The sequence below is a fragment of the Salmo trutta genome, chromosome 5, assembly GCF_901001165.1.
Source record: "Salmo trutta chromosome 5, fSalTru1.1, whole genome shotgun sequence".
Taxonomy (NCBI): Eukaryota; Metazoa; Chordata; class Actinopteri; order Salmoniformes; family Salmonidae; genus Salmo; species Salmo trutta.
This window is the reverse complement of record NC_042961.1, coordinates 31,117,013-31,136,453: the sequence shown is the minus strand read 5'-3', so window position 1 is coordinate 31,136,453 and position 19,441 is coordinate 31,117,013. Positions and strand designations below refer to the sequence as shown.

General features: G+C 40.2%; 1 protein-coding gene across 1 annotated transcript in view; it reads right to left on the bottom strand.

Moving 5' to 3' along the window:
- Positions 1-17,783, bottom strand: part of adka (adenosine kinase a) — a 56,003-nt gene extending 38,220 nt beyond the window's left edge. The window contains exon 1 of the mRNA XM_029753366.1: positions 17,551-17,783. Coding sequence (XP_029609226.1) covers positions 17,551-17,678 — 128 coding nt within the window. The 5' untranslated portion in view covers positions 17,679-17,783. The remainder of the gene's footprint in view (positions 1-17,550) is intronic.
- Positions 17,784-19,441: the final 1,658 nt, after the last annotated feature.

Genomic DNA, 19,441 nt, shown 5'->3' with positions numbered 1-19,441 from the left:
AAGGTTAAATAAATATACCATTATGTGCACGCTTCTGATAAAGTCAGAGGCATTAGGCTACTATTGTTGGTCCTAGTTTGTAACATCAAAGACAACATTTTTTGCACATGTTTGGGTTCCCTGTATGCCAACAAGAAATGTGGGAGAATGTGAGATATGGTTAGCCTAATCTTTTGCATTTTGTAATCATGTATAGTCAAGGCAAAGATTTGTATAACTAACCCAAGATGGACCAGAGCCTGTCGTTTCCAATGGGAGCAAATAAATTATAGTGGGCAGAGCCAAGCACGAGCTAGTGAGATCCTAGTCGCATGTTTTAGCATTTATTTGCATATTTCCTTTAGGGAACACCTACTCTGAAGAGCACGTGTGCAATAACTCAATTCACCCTTGCACTCCTTCTAAACAGGTAAAGTCTACAAAAACGCAGTCCACTCTTTTACAGATGAAAGTTTTGGAAACAGAAAACTGTATGGAGATCAAATGTTTCATCGATGAGAATATTTGCAGAATGTCGGCCAAAATCCATCTCGCTACATCTTCTCCCACTGCCGGCCACTGGGCTTCCGCTCATCACCATATTTGGTAGTGAGTGGAAACGCCAACCGGATTCATACATCCAGTGAAATATTATCTGTCTCATTGTTCCATCTGTGGTCAAGGGGTGTGCTTGTTTCTGCACGCATAGGGAGCCGCGTGCTCTAGTGGTTGGATCACGTGCTCTCGCTCTACAGTGGCTTTCGCGCCAGCGAGTAAGTTGAATGAGAGCCAACTGAAAACTGGAGAGAAGCACCAGATAAACAAATCATTTTAATCTGTATCTTCACAGTGAGCGAGTTATAAAGCATATTATATGAAACACCAAGTTAAGCAGAGTTGAATGATACTGTTATATTTTGATGACATTTTCATAGTTGAATTAAATGTATATAACTCTGTTAGCATAGAAGCTAACATCACCTAATGTTAGTTCCAGTCAAGCTGCTAGCCTGTCATGGTGACAGAGCGGACTCCAATGAATGTTCATACAGAGTGTAAATAAAAGGTAAACATTGTAACTTGCAGTTGTTAGGGATATGTTGAGAATGTCATGATGAAAATGTATTGATGAGATATAATACCTTTTTACAAATTGTTTTTAGTAGCTATTTTGGCTATTTAGAATTGTATAAGAGTGGCCTAGTCAGGCACATGTAGCGCTTCATCTTGAATCACTACGGTGGATAAGTAAGGGATAAACGCCGACGTTCTGTACATTACCTTGGAGCCGAGTCCCTTTGCAGAGTTCATTTTTCCAAGGTAATGTACAGAACGGAGGCGTTTATCCCACAGTTGAAAAAGAAAACAATATGAAAGCACACATTTACTGGTAGAAATAATTATTTTCGTTGATATTTACAAAAATGTAAGTTAAGTTAATTAATACTTTTTCGTCTTTTGGTTGCTAGAGACGCAACCCAATCGTTTGTTTGATTAGTTCGATATTTACAGACGCAACCCAGTCGTTCGTTCTTTAAGTTCCGTTGCCATCTTATCCCTTGCTTGCTGCTAGCTAGCAAACTTGTTACGGCTACAGTCACTACCTCTGCAGCCAGAATAACAGCAAAGTTTATTCCGTTGCGTTTAAGCCGGTTATACCACAGTTGCAAAAGAAAACAATACTAAGCACATTTTGTTGTTGATATTTTCATTTATATAAACGAAATCATACTCATATTTTGGTTGCTAGAAACGCGACCCAGTTAGTTCAATATTTATGGACCTGACCCAGTTGTTCATTTTTATGTTCCGTTGCTTATCTTCCGTTGCCATGCTCACTAGCAACATTCTTATCCCTTGCCAGCCAACTAGCTACGGCTAACTCAATCAAGACTTCTGCAGCCAGAATAACAGCCAAGTAGCTGTTTTCTATTGACATTCACTATGATACATCCATAACAATGAGCTGATACTGCCCGATTTTGTCTGGCATAGCTAGAAAAGTTTGCCTTCTCGTCAGGAAACTCGTCAACACGGACTGTTAATTTCGAGGAGATCTAACACTAGGCTAGAAGCTAGCTAAATAGTTTGTTGCATGCAAACCTGCCAATATCACAACCAAAACAAAATACATGTTGCTGAAAACACCTGGTCCCTCATTATTGTTATTTTATTGTGATACTTTAGTTTTCCTATTTTCTTAAAACTGCATTGTTGGTTAAGAGCTTGGAAATAAGCATTTCACGGTAAGGTCTACACCTATTGTACTCGGCGCATGTGACAAATAAAATTTGATTTGACAGCATAGTGCCACGTGTCATGGCTGCAACAGTAGGGACCAGAAATTGATGTTCATCACTCACCATGTTTGGTAATAAAAATAAAATGTTAAAGTCTCTGCAATAACAAATCAAAGCTAGCTGGCTAGCTAAGTTCTTTCCTCGTTGGACCTGCGTGCAATGTATCCAATTTCAGTTTGTGTAGTTGTGGGTTTAGCTTTCTGTAATTTTGTAGGAAATACGGTCTGCATGATTGCAAGGTGTCCCGGTATCTTTTCCAACTGTCTCGTAATCTGGTTTTAATGTCCATTCTAAAACGCCCTTCTCGCCAATCAGAAACGAGTATCCAATGCTGTCGTATAAATAGAATTTCCTAAAATATTATTGTAGCCTGAAACACTACTTTTATAGTTTATTAATTAGGCCGTTTCTCCAAAATGCAATGTGTTCCCCAGTTTTAAAATTACTAAATCTAACAATGTTTTGTAGAGCTTCCATCGCTTCTCAAATAAGTGCAGGTGCTTGGGAGGGAAAGGAAAGGAAAAACATTTGGGTAAGCTTCAGTCACCCATCTTACTCAACTTAATATCCTCATCCTATTGTGCATACAGTATTGCGAATGGCAGATCTAATTGTTACATTCACAATGCATGAGACAGTTGATTGAAATAATGTACTTTTTACTCCATACATTTTCCCTGACAACCAAAAGTACTCTTTACATTTTGAATGCTTAGCAGGACAGGAAAATGGTCCAATTCACACACTTATCAAGAGAATATCCCTGGGTCAACACAACTGCCTCTGATCTGGTGGACTCACCAAACACAAATGCTTAGTTTGTACATTGTGTTGGAGTGTGCTCCTGGCTATCCGTAAATTTAAAAAAATAAGCAAATCTTGCCATCTGGTTTGCTTAATATAAGGAATGTGAAATTACCTTTCAGTTGTAGCTTAAAATAGTGTTTTCTGCATGCAGGGTCACCAACAACAAAATGTAGCCTACACAGATGCGTTTCAACATACAAATAGTAGACCTGTCAACATTGGGAAATGTTTTTGAATAACAGTGCAACCCCCTCCACTCATTCTCCACAATTATGATACAAATAAAATAACCTTTGCGGTTAAATTCCCATATACCGAATAAAAAAATACAAGTAAATGGGTTTCCATCTCATTTTCAAGTTACTGATCATTTTCTCACAATTGTTTTTGTATTATACAGCGTATTTGGTCTTTGCACATGTGCTATAGCCAACAGCTCAGATACCATGGTTCAATGGCGGCAGTCTGGGGGGAAAAAAACAACAACCGTGTGCATCATCTTAATTAAACACAATTTTCCTCCAACATTTTCAGACAACTTAGGATGTTTCACAACATCCTAAACTGTCAGAAAATCTGAAAATGGTGGTGGTAAATGGTGTTAAGATACCATTCTCCCCCCCCCCCCCCCCCCCCCCCCCGACGGCCCGCCATTACAGCTAATTAAGCAGGGAAATTATGCCTTTGCAGCCTGAATGGTGGATGCTTTATGTACGAGCCGACCCACGGGAGACAGGAGTGTATTAACGGCTGGGCACATCAATCCTAGTATCCACTATCGGTTGCCTAGGCTAAGACAACATATCGCATGACTCCAAGTTTACTTTAATATGATGGCTATTATATCAATGTTTGAGCATAAAAATGTATTTCCACAGCCATTTCTCGCATAATTAATTTTACACACAAAAAGATCCCACCTTGTCTAGCCTATTTTGTTTTGTCACATTTGGAAAGTTTACCTGACAAATTAGCAAATTTGTCCAAGAGGCCTGTCATAAAAATTATCATCAGACACTTCACTCAAATAAAAAAGGTTGGATTGAAACCTGGTTAGTGATTTCAGTGTATAGCTGTATCTGGTTAGGATATAAGCAATAAATAAAGGATATAAAATATTGGCTAAGCCTGATTAAAATCAATGCTAAAAATACTAAACATTTTGTTAATATTCGTAGAGCTAGCATATACAAGCATCACTCATTTTATTTTGCTGGACCCCATGTCTCAGTCTGTCAGTCCGTCGTTGATTTGAAAACAGCAGGCCTAGATTGCATTATAGCCACTTTATAGGAGAAGCCATATAGGCTATTAGGCCTATTTGTTATCCCATGACATATACAGTACCAGTCAAAAGTTTGGACAGACCTACTCATTCAAGGGTTTTTCTTTATTTTTACTATTGTCTACATTGTAGTGAAGACATCAAAAATATGAAATAACACATATGGAATCATGCAGTAACCAACAACAAAAAGTGTTCAATCAAAATATATTTTATATTTGAGATTCTTCAAAGTAGCAACCCTTTTCCTTGATGACAGCTTTGAACTCCTGGCATTCTCTCAACCAGCTTCATGAGGTAGTCACCTGGAATGCATTTCAATTAACCGGTGTACCTGGTTAAAAGTTAATTTGTGGAATTTATTCCCTTCTTAATGTGTTTGTGCCAATCAGTTGTGTTGTGACAAGGTAGGGGTGGGATACAGAAGATAGCCCTATTAGGTAAAAGACCAAGTCCATATTATGGCAAGAACAGCTCAAATAAGCAAAGAGAAACAAGTCCATCATTAAATTAAGACATGGCGGTCAGTCAATGCGGAAAATTTCAATAACTTTGAAGATTTCTTCAAGTGCAGTCGCAAAAACCATCAAGTGCTATGATGAAACTGGCTCTCATGAGGACCGCCACAGGAAAGGAAGACCCAGAGTTACCTCTGCTGCAGAGGATAAGTTCATTACAGTTACCAGCCTCAGAAATTGTAGCCCAAATAAATGCTTCACAGAGTTCAAGTAACAGACACATCTCAACATCAACTGTTCAGAGGAGATGGTGTGAATCAGCTCTTCATGGTCAAATTTCTGCAAAGAAACCACTACTAAAGGACACCAAGAAGAAAAGACTTGCTTGGGCCAAGAAACACGATCAAAGGACATTAGACCGATGGAAATATCTCCTTTGGTCTGATGAGCCCATTTGGAACCGTAGATGAGTGGATGAGCCCTGCATGTGTGGTTCCCACAGTGAAGCATGGAGGTGGTGGTGTGATGGTGCTTTGCTGGCAACACTGTCTGTGATTCATTTAGAATTCAAGGCACACTTAACCAGCATGGCTACCACAGCGATACGCCATCCCATCTGGTTTGTGCTTAGTGGGACTATCATTTGTTTTTCAACAGGACAATGACCCAACACACCTCCAGGCTGTGTAAGGGCTATTTGACCAAGAAGGAGAGGGATGGAGTGCTGCATCAGATGACCTGGCTTCCACAATCCCCCGACCTCAACCCAATTGAGATGTTTTGGGATGAGTTGGACCGCAGAGTGAAGGAAAAGCAGCCAACAAGTGCTCAGCATATGTGGGAACTTCTTCAAGACTGTTGGAAAAGCATTCCAGGTGAAGCTGGTTAAGAGAATGCCAAGAGTGTGCAAAGCTGTTATCAAGGCAAAGGATGGCTACTTTGAAGAATCTCAAAGATATTTAGATTTTTTTAATACTTTTTTGGTTACTAAATAATTCCATGTGTTATTTCATTGATGTCTTTACTATTTTCTACATTTGTAGAATAATAGTGAACAAAGAAAACCCCTTGAATGTGTAGGTGTGTCCAAACCTTTGACTGGTACTGTATGTGTTTGCTGTTTTCAGTGAAATGCCTCCCCTTTTATGCTAGACTTGCGCTTGTCGCACAGATCTTCGGCTGGAGAGATCAAGCGCTTAACTACCCAAGAATTGTCTTTAGCATGGACAATAACTATGTCGTTTGAAATGAAAGAGAAGCTTTTGGTTAACAATAAATGTAACAATTTAACTAATAAAGTAATCGTAGGCTGTAAGTTATAACAATTGTCTGAAGGGGCTCCACTCACGCACAAATTATCTTTGCTTTGGCTTTGCTTTGGCTGGAGAATGCATGCACAGCTCCCGACTAAGCGGATACTTCAATAAAAAAGAAAGCCAAAGAAATTCGAAATATAGCAGATTCAGATACACAAGTTGGCAGGTCTGAATTGTTTGAGTACATTATCACTAAATATCACGTTTCCCTTCTTTACAGCCTACGTAATCAAAGTGTGCCCAAGCAAAGGAAGTGATAGTGTGAGTATTGGTGAAGTGGGGCACTTTCTGAAAATGTGCTTTCTGGAACACCTTAGAGAATCATCCCATTGTTTTAACCCCCAACATGATACCATTCTAAATAGTTTAAGAACTCTCCTACACAATTCAAATTTAAGAAATATTAAAAACACACAGGACGGATGGCTCTTCAAACACAAATTGTCCCGAGACCACATTTTTTCAGTTAATACTGGCATTTGGGTCACATTGATTGGCAAAGTGGGACACATAATTCTTTATGGTAAAGACGGATAAATTAGAGCCTGTACAAGCAATTTCTATATTTTTATGATAAACTTCAATTATTCATACAAATTAAATGTATTATAACATTCTTTACGTATTTTTGTGGAACATTAAGAACTATAATTTATTATTACCATCATATTTGATTATAAATTATATGTAATTGAATAGCCTATAAATAAAATTAATCTAGGCCTATCAGCTCAACATTCTCAACACTACACTAGTGGATATTTTGTAGAATGAAACCAGAAAGACCTTACCCCTCAAATACAGCAAAATAAAACATGTTGGTGAGGTAATATCTTTAAGTAAAATGTAGCTATGCATCCCTGTTAGCGAGCATTTCTACTTTGCCAAGATAATACCACCACCTGACAGGTGTGGCATATCAAGAAGCTGATTAAACAGCATGATCATTACACAGGTGCACCATGTGCTGGGGACAATAAAAGGCCACTCTAAAAATGTGCAGTTTTGTCACACAACACAATGCCACAGATGTCTCAAGTTGATTGAGCGTGCAATTGGCATGCTAAATGCAGAAATGTCCACCAGAGCTGCCAGAGAATTGAATGTTAATTTCTCTACCATAAGCCGCTTTCAACATCGTTTTAGAGAATTTGGCAGTATGTCCAACCAGCCTCACAACCGCAGGCCACATGTAACTACGCCAGCCCAGGACCTCCACATCCAGCTTCTTCACCTGCGGGATCGTCTGAGACCAGCCCTCCGGACAGCTGATGAAACTGGGTTTGCACACCCGAAGAATTTCTGCACAAACTGTCAGAAACTGTTTCAGGGAAGCTCATCTGCATGCTCATCGTCCTCACCAGGGTCTTGAACTGACTGCAGTTTGGCGTCGTAACCGACTTCAGTGGGCACATGCTCACCTTCAATGGCCACTGGCATGTTGGAGAACTGTGCTCTTCACGACTGATTCCCGATTTCAACTGTACCGGGTAGGCCTCCCGAGTGGCGCAGTGGTCTAAGGGACTGCATCGCAGTGCTAGCTGTGCCACTACAGATTCTGGGTTCGAGTCCAGGCTCGGTCGCAGCCGACCGGGAGACCCATGGGGCGGCACACAATTGGCCCAGTGTCGTCCGGGTTAGGGGAGGGTACGACGGAATTGGCGAGAACAAGGGTTTACATTTGATTATTATTTTTTTTTTTTAAATAAAACTATGGCGTGCCCCATGGTAGTGGAGGGGTTATGGTATGGGCAGGCAAAAGCTACGGGCAATGAAAACAATTGCATTTTATCGAAGGTAATTTGAATGCACAGAGATACCGTGATGAGATCCTAAGCCCCATTGTCGTGCCATTTATCGCCTCATGTTTCAGGATGATAATGCATGGCCCCATGTCGCAAAGATCTGAAAACAATTCCTGGAAGCTGAAATGTCCCAGTTCTTCCATGGCCTGTATACTCACCAGACATGTCACCCATTGAGCAGGTTTGGGATGCTCTGGATCGAAGTGAACAACAGGGTGTTCCAATATCCAGCAACTTCCCACAGCTTTTGAAGAGGAGTGAGACAACATTCCACAGGCCACAATCAACAGCCTGATCAACTCTATGCGAAGGAGATGTTCGCGCTGCATTACGAAAATGTTGGTCAGACCAAATACTGACTGGTTTTCTGATCCACCCCAACTTTTTGTTTTGCATATCTGTGTTCCCAGTCATATGAAATCCATAGATTACAACCTAATGAATTTATTTAAAATTGACTGATTTCCTTATGTGAACTGTAACTCAGTAAAATCTTTGAAATTGTTGCATGTTGTGTTTATATTTTTGTTCAGTGTATTTAGAATATGGATTTCTGTTACGAAAACATGTACACTATTTCACAGTGGCGGTGGTGGGTAAAATCATTGGAGAAGCCAAGCCAGATAAAAAGGCTCACCACTTGGATTCGGTCTTTTGTAGCAAAATTTGAAATGGTGTATTTTACATTTGATAAAAGTAGAGACTCAGAGCTACAAAATAGTATATCATACACTGCATTTTTGAGGAACAATGGCAAAGTAATTATGCTTTGAAGGTTGATAAACTTGTAAACTCACTTTAGACAAAATGGCTTTTGAATGTTTTTGTATCTAGTGAAGAGCTCTTCTTTGTCTACACCCATTCAGCATCGATCACACCCTCTTAAGCTTAAACCCCACAAATCTTGTTTCTCTCTCGGAGCGTTAAGAGCACACACACTTGACGCTCTGGCCAATGATTTGTTTACCTCTGGATAATATGAGAACAGCCTAACCAGCTCTGCTGGCAACAATTTCATGACGCTTTTTTGCCGACGTTTACCAACACCGGCCATATTCAACTGGCGTTTTACACTTTAGCTTAAGACATGTAGGTAGCTAGCTAAGTAAACAATGAACCTAGCTAGGTAAACAACGTGTAAGATCACACACATGTCACATAACGTTAGCTAACGAGTCAGCCAGCTAACGTTAGCTAATTAAACAACAATGAACATAGTGCCAAATCATGTCGTTACTACCATGCATGAATCTGCTAGCTAACATTAGGCTCTAACTAGGAAAACAAACAGCTCTGGGATACAAAATGTCAGCTAGGGAGCCAGCCAGCTAACATTAGCTAGCTAACAGTACACTTCAGCTTAAGACACGTAGCTAGCTAGGTAAACAATGAACCTAGTGCCAAATCATGTCGTTACTACCATGCATGAATCTGCTAGCTAACATTAGGCTCTAACTAGGAAAACAAACAGCTCTGGGATACAAAATGTCAGCTAGGGAGCCAGCCAGCTAACATTAGCTAGCTAACAGTACACTTCAGCTTAAGACACGTAGCTAGCTAGGTAAACAATGAACCTAGCTAGGTAAACGTGTAAGATCACACGTCACGTAACGTTAACTAACGAGCTAGCCAGGTAACGTTAGTTAGTTAAACAACAATGAACATAGTGCCAAATCATATTGTTACTACCCTGCATGAATCTGCTGGGAGCTAACTAACAAACAATGTTCTTCCCCAAAAACATAGCTACGGGAACAGATTGTTTTGCTATAGTTAACACCAAGCTATATAGTTAGCTAGCTATCTAAAATAACCCTAATTTATAAGACAGTTCTTATTTGATTAATGGTGGTCGGACCCATCTTTGTGAAGCTAGCCACAATAAGGATTAGCCACAATAGTGGACTTTGCAGTGAGCCTTCAAAATAAAACTGTCATTGACAGTGATGCAAATTAATATAAATGATGGAATTATGACACAATTGAATAGATCATGCTAAACAAGGTTGGAATGTTGTTATATAAAAATCAACAAAAGACAATTTGTTAATTTGACAAAAATCTGTTGTAATCACACTGGATGTATTATACTTTAGAATGGCATGTTTTGGAGTCTGATAACTGAGGAGGACGTTGGTAGACTGATACCCCATTTCATTGATCCCCAATCCTTAGGTAAAGCTGTTCAGTGCAATATGAATGTCAACACACACAGTCACAGTCCCACGATGAGAACTACAACGCTAATATTTGCGTAAACACTTCACAGTTGTGTTCTGTGTGTGTCACCGAGTAGACTGACACCCCATTTCATTGCTTCACATTCCAACCTTGTTTAACATTATCTAGTCTAAATATGGCATGATTCCAACAATTGTAACCTTATGCATCACTTTCAAATAGGTACTTTTATTTTGAAGGCAAACCACAAATTCCAATATTGTGCCTAATCCTTATTGTGGCTAGCTTCACAACACATAACCCAGTCCGGTTGAACCTCACTAGCCAGATGAAGCTAGCTGGCTGTTTATAACATTAGCTTTGGGTTAAGTAGCTGGCGAGCTATTTATTTTCATGAACTGAAGTTCAATTTCAATAGACGAACAACACGTGGCTACCTAGCTAATACTTACAAGGATTCCTAAATCATTGCTAAGAATAATGAAAATGACTGCAGTTTCTACTGGTCATTGTTTTCGGGCTGGTTGTATTGCTGCTGGCTAGGTACCAAGCTAAAGCTAGCTAGCTAGCCCAGAAGTTGCAGTCGAACAAATGCTGCTTTATTACCAACGCGGTATTGTAAATACATCGTTCATGGCCGGTGTTTGCAGACTTTTTTTGTACAGCTTTGACAGTGCTACTGATAGTAGTGGTGGTGCTTGGCTTGCATGTGCAAATTCAGAGCACACAACATTCTATAATAGAACTGTGTTATTTGAAGTGTCAAATTAAATGCTTATTTGACATGTCAAATAGTGTTATTTGACGTATCTTTTTTGACACGCAAAGACCAAAACGTCATTCCATAGAATGGTATGTCGTGAAGCTAATAGCAGTGATGCTATTACTGTATAACTTCGATAGGGCAACATCTGAAAAATAGCGCACTTCTAGTGTGTACCAGTGCTCGACCAGTCGGTGAAAGCCAACATCACCCACAACAATGAACGGTTGATTGTCAAGGGCAATGAATTCCATTATCTTGGCGTTCATGGATTTCGCCTTTGAGTTGTCTCGCTGAAATGTTCTTACTCTTTCAAATGACTGCTCGACTTCCACAGAGCAGACATTGTGGTCTAGGTGCGGAATGCTGTGTGGCACGTGTAGCGCAAAAGTTTACGTGGCGTCATTACGTCATGCAACTACGTTATATAGGTATGCACGTCAGCTTTGGCATCGGTTTTCCACATTGGCATTAAACATCGGGCCGATACCGATGTTGGCATTTTTAGCTAATATCAGCCGATTCCGATATGTTCACCGATATATCGTGCATCCTTATTAGCTAGCTAACATTAGGCTCTAACTAGCAATAATGTCATACACAACGTTAGCTACGGAGCTAGCCAGCTAACCTTAGCTAGCTAACAGTACACTTTAGCTTGAAATGAAACCACTTTGTCAAAATTAGAAACATGTAATATCTGAAAATGGAGCTAGCTAACGCTAGACTATTACCCGTATACAACATCATGCATGATGGACGCGTCTCCCTGTCACAGATGCCATGGTTGCCCTTAGTTTGAAGATGCAAGACAGGTGTTTTCTAATTCAACTGATTTCTCAATTCGATCGTCCAGAAAGTGGAAAGCAACACTTATACAACTCCACCACACATTTTTTTAAGACGCGTTCGACAGGATTACCAACACAGACTTACCAGCTCAAATAGACAGAAGCCTTCTAAAATCCATATACGTAAAAATCCAAATAACTTCACAGATCTTCAATGTATAGGGTTTAAACACTGTTTCCCATGCTTGTTCAATGAACCATAGACAATTCATGAACATGCACCTGTGGAACGGTCATTAAGACACTAACAGCTGACAGACGGTAGGCAATTAAGGTCACAGTTATGAAAACTTAGGACACTGAAGAGGCCTTTCTTCTGACTTTGAAAAATACCAAAAGAAAGATGCCCAGGGTCCCAGCTCATCTGTGTGAAAGTGCCTCAGGCATGCTGCAAGGAGGCATCCTCGCAGTGGCAGACCACGTGTAACACCTGCACAGGATCGGTACATCCGAACATCACACCTGCAGGACAGGTACAGGATGGCGGCAACAACAACTGCCAGAGTTACACCAGGAACGCACAATCCCTCCATCAGTGCTCAGACTGTCCGCAACAGGCTGAAAGAGGCTGGACTGAGGGCTTGTAGGCCTGATTTAAGGCAGGTCCTCACCAGACATCACCGGCAACCATGTTGCCTATGGCACAAACCCACCGTCGCTGGACCAGACAAGACTGGCAAAAAGTGCTCTTCACTGACGAGTCACGGTTTTGTCTCACCAGGGGTCGTGGTCGGATTCGCGTTTATCCTCGAAGGAATGAGCGTTACACCGAGGCCTGTACTCTGGAGCGGGATCGATTTGGAGGTGCAGGATCCGTCATGGTCTGGGGCAGTGTGTAACAGCATCATCGGACTGAGCTTGTTGTCGTTGCAGGCAATCTCAACGCTGTGCGTTACAGGGAACAAGACATCCTCCTCCCTCATATGGTACCCTTTCAGCATGACAATACCACCAGCCATACTGCTCGTTCTGTGCGTGATTGCCCGCAAGACAGGAATGTCAGTGTTCTGCCATGGCCAGCGAAGAGCCCGGATCTCAATCCCATTGAGAACGTCTGGGACCTGTTGGATCGGAGGGTGAGGGCTAGGGCCATGCCCCCCAGAAATGTCCGGGAACTTGCAGGTGCCTTGTTGGAAGAGTGGGGTAACATCTCACGGCAAGAACTGGCAAATCTTGTGCAGTCCATGAGGAGGAGAAAGAAAACAGGAGCTGCCTCCACTAAGAAAACAGGAGCTGCCTCCACTATTCCAGCACCATCAAATCACCTATGCTTAGTCTAATACAGTGATGACTAAAAGATAACAAAAACAATTTAGTCCCATCAATGTACGCTAAATATGATGTGGCTGACCATGGTTCTGATTTGTGTGTGTCTGCGTTCGTGCAAGTAGAAAAAATAATGTTGACTCACCCTACTTGTAGAGAAACGCCAATGCCATCCTTCTCTCTTTCATGATGACGAAACTATCTGACTATGCTATACATAGGCCTACACGCTTTTACCACAAGTACAAATCCCCATCTCCATCCATGGCTAATTTAGGAAAAGGAAAATTTTAGCTAGCTTACCAGCCACTGGAGGACAACAACGTATTTCTCTTGATGCGATAGGAGTGATGCCAAATACAAACTGGCTTCCCTTGACACTTTTTTTTGGTGCGCCAGGACCATTCACAGTTGAGCTCACCCAGATGAACTCAACGCTGATTGGCTATTATTTTATACTTAATTTTTTAATCAAGGGAGGTCAAATTCCAATTATCAAGGGAGGCTTTCTTCGATTGCATTCAATGCTACAGGTGGCAACAATGTCATTGCTGTTTCTCTCGTTCGGATGCTTTCTCTGGTGAGATACATTCAGCCTCTTGGGAATTGAAGGAAAATTATGAAAATACAAAGACGGAAGATAAATTATTTGATGTTTTCTTGGTCCATTTTTTGAGAAGCCTGGCTTCACTTGGCATCCATGAATACACGGCACTGGAATTTCATAGTCCACCGAAATATTTTTTCTGCATAAAAAAAAAAATGGCCTAGAGGAGTGTCCTAGTTTGACAGTAGGCAATTGGCATACTGGGACACTGTCAAAATGTCAATATTCTAAAAAGGTGTGAGAAGTAAGGAAAGCATTAACAGTCATTATGACTTACAAAATATGTTGTAATGAGACACTGAATATCCTTATTTTTTTTTTTATAACCCTAACATTATTTACCTCAGAACCCGTCATTTTCCTTACCAGGCAGTGTTTCAAACTCATAAATGACACACCCTCATCCACTTACCCTCACCTTATACATGTGGGATAATCCCCGCGGCCATATTTGTTGTTGGTCCAAATGATTAGCCAAACAAGGGAAGTTAACAACGTAAGCCCCTCAGCCCTCGTTTTTATTGGAGTTTGTGAGTGTACAATTATGTTCACTTCGGGGCCTGAAACGTTGTATAAATCAATTTGCGGTGATTGTACATCCGCTAAGAAAAGTCAGCCAAAACTTAAAACCTCAACATGGAGTCAAACAAGTGTAAGTAACAACGAATGTAAATAAGTTAGAAATTGTGCTACTAATGCACAAACACGTCTCATAAAAGTATTAAATTATGTTTTTGTTTGGTTAGCTTTTGGAAATTGTAGAAAGAAAACATTTTCCTTCTTCAGAAGTTCCAGCTACAGGCTAGTTAGCTAATTAATTTGCTAGCTGGCATACAGTAGGCGTATATTAATAATTATATAGTTAAAATAAGTAGACATGCAATTATAATTGACTGTAGCGCATATAAAGCACCACAAGCTACCGGTGGCTGAAAACACAATTGTCGCAGGACAAACGAGTGACGAATTTCCGGGCAAGGGCAGTCCATTTAAAATGTATTCCTTCCTCCCTCACCCTGCAAGTGTAAACTCATCAGACGTCATAAGTTATCAAAAGTGTCCACTTTATTTGAGGGCTGAGGGTGTGTCTGGAATGCTTAAGTGTTTGGAATGCAGCCTATGACTCTAGAGACACGTGTCATTATATGGGATACCACGCCCACAATGATGACGGCACACCCATCGAACGCATTTTATCATCACATACTTCCTCACTAACAGTCATTGATTGTTATTGTACACATTTAAGGATATCCATTACAACGCGCAAGTGTCCCACTTAACCAATACTCACCCACAGATAATGAGGTCCAAGCTCAACAATGAAGCCAAATCATATAGATCTACATTGTGATTGATAGGTCTATATATTTATTCAGAAATTGAATCTTCTTTGCTTGATGAATTGTTCAATAATTATAATAAACAAATGTGTTTATTAACTATAAGACATGATTTGTAATGTCAGTAGCCTATAGGCTATTTAGGCCTACGAATCCATAAGGGATAAATGCTGACGTTCTGTACATTACCTTGGAAATAGACAATGTCGTGGGAAGAGGCGGAGCCGAGTACTATAATATTCTTATAATAAAAGGTTTATGATAATCTTATAGGATTGCTATAGATTTTTTTCTGTAAGGGTAACGTCACTCAAATCTAAATTGTTATACATTTTTCTCAGACCTCAAAAGTGGTCTAACTTGTTATGGATAGGGGGCAGTATTTTCACGGCCGGATAAAAAACGTACCCGATTTAATCTGGTTATTACTCCTGCCCAGAAACTAGAATATGCATTGAATTAGTAGCTTTGGATAGAAAACACTCCAAAGTTTCTAAAACTGTTTGAATGATGTCTGTGAGTATAACAGAACTCAAATGGCAGGCCAAAACCTGAGAAGATTCTGTACAGGAAGTACCCTGTCTGACCATTTCTTGGCCTTCTTTGTCATCTCTATCCAAAACAGAGGATCTCTGCTGTAACGTGACACTTTCTAAGGCTCCCACAGGCTCTCAGAAGGCGCCAGAACGTTGAATGATGACTCTGCAGTCTCTGGCTGAAAAACAGTAGCGCATTTGGATAGTGGTCGATCTGAGAACAATGAGACGGGTGCGCGCGTGAAGAGTCCATTTTACTTTTCAGTCTTTGAACGAAAACAACGACTCCCGGTCGGAATATTATCGCTATTTTACGAGAAAAATCGCATAAAAATTGATTTTAAACAGCGTTTGACATGCTTCAAAGTACGGTAACGGAATATTTTGAAATTCTTTGTCACGAAACGTGCCGGCGCGTCACCCTTCGGATAGTGTCTTGAACGCACGAACAAAACGCCGCTATTTGGATATAACTATGGATTATTTGGAACCAAACCAACATTTGTTGTTGAAGTAGAAGTCCTGGGAGTGCATTCTGACGGAGAACAGCAAAGGTAATCCAATTTTTCTTATAGTAAATCTGAGTTTGGTGAGTACCAAACTTGGTGGGTGTCAAAATAGCTAGCCTGTGATGGCCGGGCTATCTACTCAGAATATTGCAAAATGTGCTTTCACCGAAAAGCTATTTTAAAATCGGACACGATTGCATAAAGGAGTTCTGTATCTATAATTCTTAAAATAATTGTTATGTTTTTTGTGAACGTTTATCATGAGTAATTTAGTAAATTCACCGGAAGTGTTCAGTGGGAATGCTAGTTTTGAACGTCACATGCTAATGTAAAAAGCTGGTTTTTGATAGAAATATGAACTTGATTGAACAAAACATGCATGTATTGTATAACATAATGTCCTAGGAGTGTCATCTGATGAAGATCATCAAAGGTTAGTGCTGCATTTAGCTGTGGTTTTGGTGACATTATATGCTAGCTTGAAAAATGGGTGTCTTATTATTTCTGGCTGGGTACTCTCCTGACATAATCTATTGTTTTGCTTTCGTTGTAAAGCCTTTTATTGAAATCGGATAGTGTGGTTAGATAATGGAGAGTCTTGTCTTTAAAATGGTGTAAAATAGTCATATGTTTGAAAAATGGAAGTTTTCGGATTTTCGATGAGTTTGTATTTCGCGCCACGCCCTAACATTGGATATTGGAGCGGTGTTCCGCTAGCGAAACGTCTAGATGTAAGAGGCTAAGCATTGTTATGGACTTAGAACAGTGGTTCCCAACCGTTTTCGTTTATTGTACCACCAACTGAATTTTGCTCTGCCCGGATTCTCTCTTAAGCACCCCCTCAAGTGCATTTTAGCAGTAGAGACCAGCCTATGGTCTCATGAGTCTTCTCAAGTACCCCATGTGGATAGGCCAAGTACCCCTAGGGGTGCCAGTACCCCTTGGTTGGGAACCACTGATGTAGAACTTCCAAGTTTGTTGTCTTTCCATTTTTAAACTAAAGTGTGGCAGATCGAAAACCTGAAGGGAAAAAAAGGGAAAATCTGAAACCTGTGAATTTCTTACTCAGTTGACAGCCCAATTTATCAATTTCAATAGTAGGCCTACTATTTGCTTCTTGCACAGTACACATAGGGTTGGCCTGACTGTGAAAGATATTTTATGATATTATCATTTTAGGTTATTCAGAATATGTCACGGCCGGTCCGGCACCACTAATGCTTCCACACACAGCTAACGGACAAAACATGTACGTATTGCATAAACTAGCTAGCTGATGTTACATTCTTTCCATTAACGTGATCAGACTAATAATGAATGAACGATGCTGAAGTTTAAATCCTTGATCGATATCTCATTGATTCCGAGTTCACAAGCTAGCCCCTCGCCTCAAGGTTTCGGCCCTTTTTGGCCCTCACCTCAAGGTTTTGGCAGACATCTAAAGCATAAGCACGTGCACAGTATTTAACTAGCTATAGCTGCAGCCAGACTCGTGTAGTCAGTAGCCATGCTCAGCAGAGCTGCATTCAGTTAACTATAGCTACCCGAGTTTGGTCGGGGGTTTCCTTGAACTCTCTGGAGTTTTCTCTGGGGTCTTCTTTTCTGGGGTTTTCTTCTCCTTTTTCTCATCTGACAGTCGGAGTTTCTTCGCTCTTGGTTCGCCTGACGCCATGGTTCTTAAGGAACACGCTGCAACCTCCTCGAGTAAAGTTAGCTATCGTGGATATTAATCAAGAGGCAGATAGAGAGCGGAAAACGGCTATTAGAATCAACAGACAGAGCCCAAATGTAGCTGCCCACAGACTGCGCCTGACCAGAAAGACAGGAACTTTGGTCAGAAGTTGATGACTTAGTTGTGCGCACTTCGTTCAGTGCATATTACACACAGATATTCACTCATGTCAAGGTTGAATATTTAAAGGTTTTATGTAAAGTTTGATTGTGCTGATAAGAGAGCATAAGTGTGCATGGTAAATCAGGCTTCTGTGTATTCATAGGTCGCACGTGACGGAGGTGCGATGCCAAGCCGCCCTCTACCGGTGGCAGGGTTGAAATAAGAATAATATATATAAAAATACATATACATATACATATACATATATATATATATACATATACATATACATATATATATATATATATATATATATATATATCAATGTTTTATGAGAAATCCCATGGCCGTATATATATCAGGCAGTGAGCAGGGCCCAGGAGCTTTCAGATGAAGTTTGAGTGAATTAAACATGATCAATTGCTGTCATGAGCTTTTTCTCTCACTGCCCTGAGTTTAAGACGAGGGTTTAGCTATCTTGGAATTTAAGAACATTTCCAATAACTTTATTTTCAAGAATCGAATTTCTTTCTAACTTTTTCCTTAAAGAGAAACATAAGAAATAGAGCAAGAGACTTTCCAACAACTTTTTTGAGGAATAACAACTTTGCTTAACTTTCTTCTTAAGTCTATCGTTAAGGGAAAAATGGCAGTTAAGAATACATTTCTTCTTAAGAAGGTTTTGTGAATCCGGCCCCTGGTAGGGCTGTCCGGAGTGGTGTGTATGCTCGCACCTGATTAGACTACAATCACCCCATTAAACGGAGGAAATCATCGTACATATCACACCATTCATATGGTACCCCACATGTGTCGTACGCGTTACATTTTAATAGTGATTCAGAACCACACATCGTCCTGTGTGCATCATAGAAGCCAAAGCCGAAACGTTTCCCGGGAGTTTTTACCGTGACATTCCTGGGTTTCGCGGGAAATTGTGTTTGAGCTTTTGATCTGGGGTGTACAGTGTAATATTTACAGGAAAGGAAAGTTCTACAACTTAATTATGTCACTGGCAAGTATATTCTATCGTGTTTAGGTTTAGCATGATTCTTATAAAAGCATGCTTGAATTATTTCATAGTCTCTGAGCTAGCTAAATTAGCTAGTATTGCCAAAATAATGTTAGTTACAGGAGCTAGCTATAAACAGATTAGCTAGCTATCCTCATCACGTTGTAACTACTTGTAATTTATCTGTTCCACTGAATGATGACTTCTCCCATCAATCAAGGTATGTTCAACAGGGGACATATTAAATCTGGTTAGCTAGCTACTTGTCATTAGGCTTTTAAAGGGGAAATCGTTTGAGGGCTCCTCTGTAAGCATTTCACTTGTTATTCGGCGCATGTGACAAATCACATTTGATTTGAATTTGACTTGAAGTCCATTTGCGTGTAAAGAATCAGCTAACGTTGGGCTGAACTTATTCCTAGCTGTATTTTGTCTAACCTAGGAATTGATATGTTATTTTTTAGCAATGTTGTCCTTTACTACATCTTTCAGCAGTTTGTATTTCTTTATTGGCCCTTCTTTTACCAAGCAAGTAGACTGAAAACACAAACTCTATTACATCATCAAGCTGTGTCCCATTTGCATCCAT